The 12,592-nt window shown below is 40.5% G+C and overlaps 1 protein-coding gene across 2 annotated transcripts in view; it reads right to left on the reverse strand.

Moving 5' to 3' along the window:
* The window catches only part of CFI (complement factor I), a 30,073-nt gene that overhangs the window by 986 nt on the left and 16,495 nt on the right, over positions 1-12,592 (reverse strand). For both annotated transcript variants that reach the window (XM_073340887.1, XM_073340886.1), the window contains 5 exons: positions 10,473-10,511; positions 8,338-8,441; positions 5,444-5,550; positions 2,893-3,170; positions 1,037-1,138 (listed from right to left, as the gene is read on the reverse strand). In XM_073340887.1, coding sequence (XP_073196988.1) covers positions 1,037-1,138; positions 2,893-3,170; positions 5,444-5,550; positions 8,338-8,441; positions 10,473-10,511 — 630 coding nt within the window. The remainder of the gene's footprint in view (positions 1-1,036; positions 1,139-2,892; positions 3,171-5,443; positions 5,551-8,337; positions 8,442-10,472; positions 10,512-12,592) is intronic.

The raw sequence follows: 12,592 nt of genomic DNA on the forward strand, positions 1-12,592 counted from the left end.
TAGCAGTCCTCCGTTCCAAAACCATATTGAAGGTTTGTGTTTGCTATGGGGAGAGAAAGCTTCCCCTTTTCTTCTTGATGTCTAGGAAGTCGATAAGTTCTCTAAAAATTCACCTTTGATTAATATCTTAGGCTTTTAGACTGCTGCCCATTGCTGCAACAGGTGATTGCCTTCCACATAAAAGTACAATCAGTTGAAAAGTATGGCAGACCTAGGAGATAACATGCGTCCCACAGGACCCAATACTTTGCAGGCATCAGACTCAATTCTCTCACATCTTAATGAGACCACTTTTCACTATTTTTTTTTTAAGCATTGCCTTTGCTTACTTGAATTAAAGGAGGGACAGAACCATCTGTCATATTAATTGGCTACATATTAAATTTAAGAAAGCTTGTGGCAATTCTTCTAGTAGCTTGAAGTTAAAATTTTGAATTCAAGGCTCTAAACTTCAGCTTTTGGAACAGTAGCCTAGAGTGCTAATGCTTTCTGACCAGGTTTGATCATTTCTTCTTTTAAAAAGTTGGTAACATCTTCCAGGGGACAAAGAATGTTGGATCAGGTCATTTCCACCCATCAAAGTGCTTAAGCATGCAAATAGTTAAATTAAATTCAATGGGAATACTCATGTGCTTTAAGTTATACATGCACTTAAATACCTTTCTGAATCTGGGCCAAAGACAGTAAAGGCCAGATTTTCAATTGACAGTAGCCCACTTGTGCACATAAAATCTCTCACAAAATTGCTGATATTTGCATGCATAATCACAGTAATTGCATGTAGTCATGATAACTGCATTTACAAACATGGCTGTGTAGTTGTACATGCAAGTTGGTACTAAAAGTCTGCATCACTTTACAGCAGATCTAGTAAGAGCATTTTGGCTCCTTACCACTTTGCTAAGAGCTTCACTGTGGTATCTAGTTTACTGTACTTCAGGGTTATAAGAGAGCACTGTGTGGTAGGACTTCAGATTTTCAGGGTGGTGGGCTTGATGAGGACACCAGAAAGAAATAACAGTGATGAATTACTTGCCTGCACATTCCATTTTGTTAAAAAAGCGCTCTTTATAGATATCTGAACAGTTTGGAAATAAATTAATGTTGCCCCATCGAAGAACAAATTGTTTGGTAAAACCTAAAAAAGAAAAGAATAGAACCTTTGAATTTGAAATACATTTTAGATACATTGTCATAAATCAAAAGTTTCATACTTGTTTTCCTGACTTAATATAACCTATTGTGTTATATACAATACATAATTTAAATGCATGCATACTTTCTCCATATATGTAGTGCAAGCACATCAGCCAGATAAAAGAAGTTCTATTTAACTACAGAATCACACACAGCAGTTACATTTTCTAACACATTTTTAGCTAATCCCAGTTCTTGACCCCCTAGTTTGTTTCCTCATTTTCTGTCGGTGCTTTCAATTTATAGACTACACAATATGACAAACAGTGGTGGAATGCCTTTTGTATTTTCTGTGAGGAGGAGAATGTTAATCTAGGCAATCTCATTTAAGGGAGGACATTATCTATATCTGGGAATATCAGAATCCTTAAAGAATTAAATCCAGACCGCACTCAAGACTTACTTTTGTTCAATTTCAGTCTGACCTTTTAGGGGCCTCTAGATAAAAATGTCATGCTTCCCATTCTAGCTCTTCATCTTGGCTTCCTAAATGGACCAGCATCATAAATCCTCACGATCTTGTTCAGAGTAAACAACTCTTGTGATAGCTTGCAGTATTTTCAATGTTTCAAATATTTTTTCTTTCCTCCGCCCATCTTTCCTATCTTTATTTCCCCTCCCTCTTGATCTCTCTTACGTTGTCCTTTTTCTTTTCTTTCTTTTCACAAAAGGAGGGCTACCAGATGACTGAGTCACATCCTATCTTGTGGACAAACTATACTTTTTTGTCCCTCAACAACATTTGATAGAGCGTAGTCTCTTTTGTACCATTTTAATCACAGGCCACTTGCGATCAAAATGGAAATGGGTTTTCTAAGTGGAGTGTCACAAGAGGGTAATATAATTGTAGCCATTGCAAATGTAGCTTCCATGCCAGTCTTTTAATTCACCATATGCTATTAATCCACTGCTGTAATTCGAGAGGGAAATGATCGCCTCTTTGGCAAAAGGAGAGCTCATTAAAAATATCCAGTGTTTTTACACTCCTTGGAGGACTGGAGCACAGGGCTGCACCTTTGTGTGGCTGAGGTCCAAGAAGAGAAGAGTGATAAAGAAAAATAGGTGGATGCGAACTTTTCAGGTTCCTTCCCTGTGACACACGTCCAGGCCTTTACCCCATGCAGATTGGCAAATAAGTGATCAAAATACACCATTCATCTGTGCAAATCAGTCAGGATGCAGAGTTTTACTTACTATTTCCCTTAATCCTGCCCCTCTCCCATCACTGCAGTACCCTGGCTGCCCAGCCTGGCTCTCCTTACCACCATATTTTTTGCCCTCTTTCTCTTTCCCCTCTTTCCCATTCAGCTTTGCTCTCCCTTTATGTAATTCCCCCCTTCACACCAACAATAATATCCTCCTCTTCACTTCAACCTTGAGTGCCTTCCTCACTCCAGACCAATTGTAAAGTTATGTTTTTGTTATAAATAAAACAAATATACGACAAATAGACATTTAACTAACATGACTTAGTTGATCACTTTATATGAATGTTGTATTCCTTCCCCACCTCTCTCCATATGTTTTTGTTTTGTTTCTTTTTAAAATTTATTTAGATTGTAAACTCTTTGGGACAAGGACTGTGTCTTCCTACCATTTTGTACAGTACTTAGCACAGTGAGGTTCTGATCCAGACTTGAGCCTTTGGACACTACCATAATATAAATAATTCATTATAAACTAAAAATCAAATACCGTCTGCTAGTCCCCAGCCGGAAACCTTGCATTGATGTCCAGATCTAAACAGATATTCTGACCAAGGAACACAGGCAGGTGTGCTGTATGCCAGTGAGCATGGTTTTCCTTTCTCATTAGTTTTCATCTCCAACAAAGCAATGTCATTCAGATAGTTTGAGGCATTATAGTTTTCATGGATTATCACTTGGTTTAATCTAAAAGTATCTATCTCTTTATTATAGAGGATTGTATCTAATATTCCGGTCCATATCCGATACTGATGAACTCGACTTTTTCTGTAAAAGAAATGTCAGTTATATTTTGTTAATAAATACAAGCACAGATGTAAATTCTGGCTTGCAGTAAGTGTTATTCCATTTAGCAATTCATCAACATTTCTGTAGAACAATAATTAATACTACACATATTAAGTATTACTACTCCTCTGCTCAGGGCTTTCTGAACTGTATCAAATGTGGAGACAGATGCCACTTATTGTATAGTGATGTATCTGACATGGAAAAATAATTTAATAGGCCAAAATATATTGTTACCACTGCTTAAAGAGGAACACTAGGAGGATCATGCTTCTCTGGTTGTGCCCCAGTACATAGAAGTACTGTGGTATAGACTCCTCTCTCCTCACCCCACTCTGGTGCGGGTATGCCCAGACCACTCCCTGGGCCAGAGTGGAGAGGATGTTGGGACCATCACTTCCTTCTTCCCATTCATCTGTGCACCCTTTGGGGAAAAGTACACTCCCAAGGGGCACACACAGGGAATAGTTCCTGTTCCCCTCCCCCCCACAAGGACAGTGAAAGATTACAACCTCCCCTTTAATGCATGCTCTGCATTTGACACGGGCAACAGGGACTTTTTCAGTTACTACGCCAACCCCAAACACCCTGCCTTCTCTAATTCTTCTGCAGTAGGTTCTGTTTTCCTGCATCACCTATGCATTGTATAACTTAAGATTTCATGTAAAATGTAGGAGAGACAGAAAAGTTGTCTTCATTCATTTATACATGTTATGGTTATTGAGTCCATGGGAGTTCTGCCATACGGTTTCAGTGAGAGCAGGGTCAGACCAATGACCCAAGAAACACCACAAATCACATCAAGCAACTGCATAGACCTCCTTATCTTTTCATCTTCTAGGTGTAAATGTACATCAACAGTGACACTTCTTTAACAGTAAATAACATCTTAAACAAATAAAATATGTATCTTGGCTGAACAAATTAAATGAACAAGTGGATTAAAAATATATATGGATGAATTTTAGACTTGGTACTCATGCAGCACCACTAAAGCCTTCTTGCAAACTCTGATATTCTAATCCACAACCTGCCAGTTAAATTAAATGGTGACAAAATAAAGCTCACATTTGCTCTATGTTGTTTTTCCACACGTAGGGGAAAGGAAAGGGAGAGTTTTGACTCAAGGAATTTCCTGTTCATTTTTTCAATCAGGTGTATGTGCAGGCTTTTGTTTTCCCCTCCCCCAATTCTCCCCACACCCCTGTGGAACAGATAGGAAATTCAGCTCCCAAAAGAGCAGGTCGCCTGAGGAGGTGTCCCACAGTAGATCATAATCCCTGTCATACCTCCCCTACTGATTTCCCTCCCCTCCACTGGCTGTGTACTAATGCTGCTTCAAGCAGTTGAGCTGCAGTAATCATATATTGGATTCCTGGGGTGAGAATCTGTGCTGTGCTTCAGAGGTGCAGCATTGAACTTGTAGCCCAGGGAGAGTGGGGGATTATGGGGCTTTAAGACTAGAGGGAGCTGGAAACAAAGCCACTTGGGCTGCAGGCCCTTGACTATGCAGTTCCCTTCCTCAGGAATAGCAGACCTAACAAGACCACGTTCAGGACAAATTGCAAGATCCATCCTTTTGCCATAGCTTTTCCATAACACATAAAGAGAAAAAGCACTCAAATCCTCTCCACTGTCTGCCTTTGGAAGAGGGGAAAGAAGAGTAAATTTAGGAGAATCTGGAGGCTGCTCTACTTGCATGAGAATCATGCAGGAGCTGGCAGAATAGCCTTAAGATTTTCTCTAACTCACACGTGGCTCATCTTCCTCCTGAAAAGGAGAAGAGAATTCAGCTTTATAAGAAGACCCCTAATTATAGAATTATGTAATTTTGATACCATAGTGCTGTTCGCTGTCTAAATGCCTAGATAGACAGTATTAAAAAGCAGGAAAGGCTTTTCAGACATTAAGAAGGACCCCATCTGGAAATCCTTTATGGTAGAATCAGTGAACATGCTGAGGGGCTGAGAGAGCTAGAGGGAGTCTGATGTGATGATATTGACCGGGCTGAATCTACCCGACAATGACACTAAGAATTGAGGAGCGGAGCACAGATATTGGTGTGCAGACTCTCTCCTGGGTTTTTGGTGTGTTTCATTATAATAATTTTTGGTTTGCTGACTTGTGCGACTCAATGTATTTTTTCCTCTATGCAATTGAGAGTCAGCAAAAAAGCTGATGAGAAGTACAAGAGCCTATAACATGTTTTCTGTACTTTGCAAGAAGCAAATTGTTTTCAGAATGGTTTTTACCTGACACAATGTGCAGCAGTCAGAATCCAACAGCCACCGATATAAATTCCTCCACAGTTCACTGTACCACTACCCTCCCTAATTGCCACTTGCCAAGGGAATTCACCCTATAAAACAAATCTGCATGGTTCATGTGATAGGATCTGACCCTATATGATCAAATATAATATGTGACTGTATCATTAGGCACTTTACTCAAGTTTTAATTCTGCTTTGACAGGATACTCTTTCTAGCTACAGTATTTTGCTAAATTATTTGCTCCAGTTTTTGCTGGTGTATCTTCACTACACCACCCACTCTGCAGTGCTGAATTACATAACTCCAACGTACAGTTTGCAGCTCTTTAAAATGGTGCAGTAAAAAACACATGCAGTTGTTCAAAATACTACTAGTAGTTTTACAGCTAATATCTTTATTTTCTTATCTTAAAAAAAGGAGAATTGAATGCAAAAATCTTGGTTAAGAATGCATATTGGAGCCAATCCTGTGACACACACTCAACTTCCTTTGAAGAAATAAACTTTCTATTCAAGCCTTAACTATTGCTTTTCCTGACATCTTTGGGTAAGTCTACACTTCAAGCTGGGGGTGTGATTCCCAGCTCAAGGAACATACTCACACTAGCTCTGATCATGCTAGTGTGCTAAAAATAGCATGCATTTGCAGTGGCGCGATGGGCTAGCCACCCTGAGTACGTGCTTGTGTGAGACCATAGGAATGTACTTGAGTGGCTCGTGCTGGTACAGCTGCATTCTATTTTTAGTAGATCTGTCAAGCGATTAAAAAAATTAATCGTGATCTTAAACAACAATAGAATACCATTTATTTTAAATATTTTTGGATGTTTACTACATTTTCAAATATATTAATTTCAGTTACAACATAGAATACAAAGTGTACAGTGCTCACTTTATATTTATTTTTATTACAGATATTTGAACTGTACAAAACAAAATTATTTTTTCAATTCACCTCATACAAGTACTGTAGTGCAATCTCTTTATCATGAAAGTTGAACTTACAAATGTAGAATTATGTACAAAAAAGCCTGCACTCAAAAATAAAACAATGTAAAAATTAGGGCTGTTAGTTAATTGCAGTTAACTCACGTGATTAACTACAAAAATTGATTGCGATTAATCGTACTTACAACAATAGAATACTAATTGAAATGTGTTAAATATTTTTGGATGTTTTTCTACATTTTCAATATTGATTTCAATTACAACATAGAATACAAAGTGCACGGTGCTCACTTTATATTATTTTTATTACAAATATATGCACTGTAAAAATGATAAACAAAAGAAATAGTATTTTTCAATTCACCTCATAAAAGTACTGAAGTGCAGTCTCTTTATCATGAAAGTGTAGCTTACAAATGCGGATTTTTTTTTTGGTTACATAACTGCACTCAAAACCAAAACAGTGCAAAACTTTAGAGCCTACAAGTCCACTCAGTCCTACTTCTTGGTCAGCCAATCACTCAGACAAACAAGGCTGGTTACAATTTGTAGGCGATAATGCTGCCTGCTTCTTGTTTACAATGTCACCTGAAAGTGAGAACAGACGTTGGCATGGCACTTCTGTAGTTGGTGTTTTTTGTTTGTTTGTTTGGTTGTTGTTTTTAAAAGGGATGATTCGCTTTTATTTCAAATCAACTGATCAGCGCCTCCTAGAAATCACTATTACAAGCATGCGCCCTGCTATGGGTGGGGGGGAAGAGACGGGATGGTTAGTGTTACTGATTTCTTTTTATTTCTTTTTTCCCAAATTGCAGACGCGACGAGCTGATGAGGAACGAAACTGTTTAGCACCCAGGGAGCCCAGCAGGAAAGAAACAGCCCAGACGATCAGCTCAGCTTGGAAAGGCCGGCAAGCTACAGACTCTCCTTGTGATCTCTGATTTCCTCCGCGGTGGCTTTCTCCTTCCCCTCTGGCTTGGCCTCTCTTGCGTCCGGGACTCCAGTGGGGTCACTGTTCTTCTCTTTATCCCCTTTGGGGGGGCCTGGGCTTCTGTTTCTCTCCCTCCTTGGGGGCTTCTTTGTTCTCTACTTTCTTCTCCCCTTCCTGGCCCTCCTCCTCTTTGGTGTGTTTAGGGGAGTCCTCCAAGGCATCTTCCAGTGTTGCAAGGTATTTACAAGTGCCATGTGAATGCCTGTTCTCACTTTCAGGTGACATTGTAAATAAGAAGCAGGCAGCGGTATCTCCCGTCAATGTAAAGAAACTTGTTTGTCTTAGCAATTGGCAGAATAAGATGTAGGACTGAGTGGACTTGTAGGCTCTAAAGTTTTGCACTGTTTTGGTTTTGAGTGCAGTTATGTAACCAAAAAAAAAAATCTGCATTTGTAAGCTACACTTTCATGATAAAGAGATTGCACTTCAGTACTTTTATGAGGTGAATTGAAAAATACTATTTCTTTTGTTTATCATTTTTACAGTGCATATATTTGTAATAAAAAATAATATAAAGTGAGCACCGTGCACTTTGTATTCTATGTTGTAATTGAAATCAATATTGAAAATGTAGAAAAACATCCAAAAATATTTAACACATTTCAATTAGTATTCTATTGTTGTAAGTGTGATTAATCGCAATCAATTTTTGTAGTTAATCACGTGAGTTAACTGCAATTAATTAACAGCCCTAATTTTTAGTATACTAACTCAATCAGAATAGCAGGTCTATGTCTCCTTAAGCTGGGAATCACACCCCTAGCTTGAAGTGTAGACTTACCCCTTCTGTTCAAAATTGCAATCTTACACACTGATTAGGTTTCTGCATTTATTATGCTTTAAGACAATACTTCCATTGGTACATCAAGGTGGTGAAAAGCTAAAGACAACAGTGCCCATATACAACTTTTATCAGACTAGGTCACTTTTGTTGTACCTTTCTAGCAGTGTTTCCTCCTATGATTCGCTTCCGTCGAGTTACTGGGTGGCTTGTAACACCACACTTTAACTGAGGCAACAAGGTCTTTAATGTTTTCCTTTCTTTAACAAGGAAAGAGCATGTCATTTAAGGAACACATTAATTTTCATCAAAATGAGATTTTTTTTTAAAATAATTTTATTTCTATGGCCATTCAGGGCAAGATTCAGGGACATTCAGGGACTTAGGCACCTGCCACCAAGTGGAATTCACAGCCTGCAGTTAGGTGCCTAGTATGCAATGCACAGGGAGAATTAGGCACCCAAGAATGGAATCCACAAAAGCCAGCAAGCTGAGTGGGGGAGGTGGGGTTCCGGCTGCCTACACCAGCCATTAGGACAGTGGTGCCCAAACTTTTCCTGTCGCACCCCTGATTACCAGTAATGGAATCTGTCTGCATGCTCCCCCCACCATTACTGCACAGTTGGCTCAGCAGAGGAGCTTGGGCTAAAGGTGGAGCTGGGGGCTGAACTGGGGCTAGAGAGGGAATGAGGACAGAACTGGCCTGGGGGTGGAGTGGAGCTGTGGCCCAGAGAGGTGCTGCGGCCCGGCCCAAAGCTGGGCGGCTCTCCCTCCCCGCCCCCATGGGGACTGACCCAGGCCCTGCCATGAACCCCCCTAAAAATTCGTCCTTGCCCCCCTACAGGGGCGTTCCCCACAGTTTGTGGACCACTGCATTAGGAAGTTCCAGGAGAGGGGTGTGGCCGGAGCTCCACCCCTCAAAGGGAGCTAGGGATCTAAATCCAGATCACAAGGAGGCACCAATCTGTGCTTGGGAATCACAGGTGTGAACACTCTCCTGAAGTTAGACACCAAAGCTGGTTCTTGCAGGAGGAGGTATTGGTGGCTGTGATCTGGTGCACAAGTTGCAATGCTGCTCAAATTTGGACCAGCTTCCCTTCCGTCATGATGGAGGGGAGGCCAGGCCAAACTTGAGTGGTGGTATGATGCAACCCTGTGTGCCAGGTCACAATGCCACTCACTCAAGAGTGATTTTTTTTTCTTTTCAATTTGTGTGCAAATCTGCACTGGCAAAAAAACCAACCAAACAAAAAAATAAAACAACCCACAACAACAACTCCCCCCGACACCCGCACTAATTTGGGCCCTAGGAATGTTAGGTGGCAGCTGAATGGGGGTTTTGTGAATCCCAATGAACGCTGGACCTAGGTGCCTAACTGCTAGTGAATCTGGCCCACAATTACCTCAGCAATTGTAGGAATTCAACACAGTAGAAATTGGAGACTGATTTAAATTCTTGTTGAAAATATGACATCTGTGAGATACTCTGCATGCTGGGTTCAGGACAAGAGTAACAAAGAATCCAGGGCCACAATTTCTTATTGCTCTTTTTTGTTTTTAAAATCTTGTATAGCTTAGATCAGTGGTTTTCAAACTTTTTTTCTGGCAACCCAGTTGAAGAAAATTGTTGATGCCTATGACCCAACGGAGCTGGGGCAGAGGGGTTTGGGATTTGGGAGGGGCTCAGGGCTGGGGAAGAGGGTTGAGGTCCAGGGGTGAGGGCTGCAGGGTGGGGCTGGGAATGAGGGGTTTGGGGTGCAGAATGGGGCTCCAGGGTGGGGGGGGCTCTGGGTAGGGGATTGGGGCGCAGGCTTACCTTGGGCGGCTCCTGGTCAGTGGCACAGTGGGGGTGCTAAGACAGGCTTCCTGCCTGTCCTGGCACCGTGGACCGTGCTGCACCCTGGAAGCGGCCAGCAGCAAGTCCGGCTCCTAGGCAGAGGCGCACAAGCGGCTCCACGTGGCTCTTGCCTGCAGGCACTGTCCCGTCCCCCCAGCTCCCATTGGCCAGGAACTGGGGCGCAGCGCCATGTCAGCTCAGGTAGGGACTAGCCTGCCTTAGCCGGGCAGCACCACTATCAGGGCTTTTAACGGCCCAGTTGGCAGTGCTGACCAGAACTGCCGAGACCCAGTGCCTTACATTCCGCGATCCAGTACTGGGTCGCAACCCACAGTTTGAAAACCACTGGCTTAGATAAACAATGTAAATGCTCAGTTGAAAAATGCCTGATTGCTTTGGAAAGTTCACCCTGTGACATGGTATCCACCTAGGCTGGAGTTTTAATGAAACTTACCTTCATCCATATTAGAATTTGGGACGAAGTCATGTTGTTCTATAGTAAAATAATGAAATATTAGTACCCAAATATTTACAAACATTTCAAGTTACTCTAGCACTTAAACATATGTTTTTGTGTCAAAATAATGGTAGCATGTTATTTTCCTTAAAAAACAACAACACATATTTCATCCCAGTTCCTAGTGGATGTTGCTGTATATCACAAAATCACTACGTAACATGACGCTCTTTGGCCGTCTCTCCGTAAGTGATCCCCAAATAACAAATGATCCAATTAATAAATATATACCCCATTATTCAAGATTAGAGGGGTATTTTGCATCTAAACTATTACATGCTGTCACTTTCCTCCCTTTCTTTCTTGTTTCACTTGAGTAATATCATCTGGTTCTCCTCCACTATGAGGCCCCCAAAAGTCTTCGTTCTCTGACACCCATCTCAGGAAGTTTTGTGGAGCTCAAAGGAAGGCATGCAGCAGGGTTATTTTATATTTCGATGGTGCGGTCGTGTGTGAAATGCTTCCTTTAGCTTGCTTAATGGAGGTAATTTGACACATATGAAGTTCCTTTACTGGACATGATCCTCCAAGTTTTATTCAAACAAAACATCTAGTGAAATCATTATTGATTTTGCCTAAATAAGGGCTGAAATGAAAGTGCTTTCATTGTTGGTCCTATACCATAATAGCAGAAATGCTGCAGGTCAAGATTAAATGGCTAGTTGATATGGAGATCTTTGCACAGTCTATAGTTAAATATATAAAAATAAAAAGACTTCAAAATATTTCAAAATAAATAAAATTTTGCATTTTAACCTTTGCATATGAACACTCTGTGAATAAAATACAAAAAATCAATATACACCAAATTCTCTCTCTCTCTCACAGACACACATATGCAAATACTCCCCACACTTGTACAGCATTGAGTAGGGAAATATTTATTATACTGCAGTGATTGAAATGACTATAAATATACATACAATAATAGAACATAAAAATATTTGCCTGGAATGTCTGACTTTGTTTTTTGCTCATGTAAGGCTAAAACACAAAAACATCAGTACAGTTTGAACACACTGGTTTGCTGTTCATTGTTCTGGTGAGAGAGTTTCCAACTCTACCATTTGCTGATTTTGCAGAAAGCAGTCATTAACTAGATGTTTGGACAGCATTGGAAAAGTCTACTTGCCTTGGCCAAATAATTTATTTATTTGATGGATGAATAAAATACTGTTAATTTCTTTATCATCCTCATAGATAGGTGAATATGTTTTATGCCTTCGCTACTACGTTTTGTTGGTGATTTTCCAAGGTTGTATTAGATATGACTGCTGGGAAAAATGCCCGGATTATATGAATCAAGAGTCTTTTTGTTTTTATTCAGAAGAAATATAGTCTTTTCAGAATATGCTATGCATAACCTGAATGTGAAGCTTCGGCCTGATTAGACTATTTCACTACAACAAAACCCACAGCCAAGCAAAAGACAGGTAAAGATGAGTCAGTGGACAAGACACTGTAGAGCAGTTTATCAATCCAAAATGCAATTAAAGATAGGAATGTTTGGACATATTCTACACAAATAAAATACATAAATGTAGGATTAATAGCTAGAAGGATGTGCTCCTCATTTTCTACTCCTTCAAGTTCAAGCTTCTTATCATCCAAGCACTTAGGTTCTGTCCTTTCCGCTTATTCTCTCTTATCTCTTATTTGTCGTTTCCCAATTGCACCATCTGCTCTGACTGCTAATCTGTCCTGTTCTCCTAAAACCTTATTTGTGCTGACCCTTACATTTGAAACACCCTCCCTCAACAAATCGGTAAAGACATAATCATCTCCTTTAAATCATTCCTAAAGGCCTACTTCTATTGCAGTTTACTAGAAATCAGCTAGCTAATAATGGCCAGATCACAGGCAAACCGCCCTTCCCCAAACCCCAATGCTTTAAACAATTTGGCACCATCAAGCTGTGCATACAGCTACTCTGTGTAACCACATAAACCTCTCCCCATTACCCTCATCCTATATCCCTCTTCCTTGTTGTCTGTCACACTCACTTGTCTTAACAATGTGTCTATAAACCAGTGGTCTCCAACCTTTTTATGCCCAAG

The sequence above is a fragment of the Lepidochelys kempii genome, chromosome 4, assembly GCF_965140285.1.
Source record: "Lepidochelys kempii isolate rLepKem1 chromosome 4, rLepKem1.hap1, whole genome shotgun sequence".
NCBI lineage: Eukaryota > Metazoa > Chordata > Testudines > Cheloniidae > Lepidochelys > Lepidochelys kempii.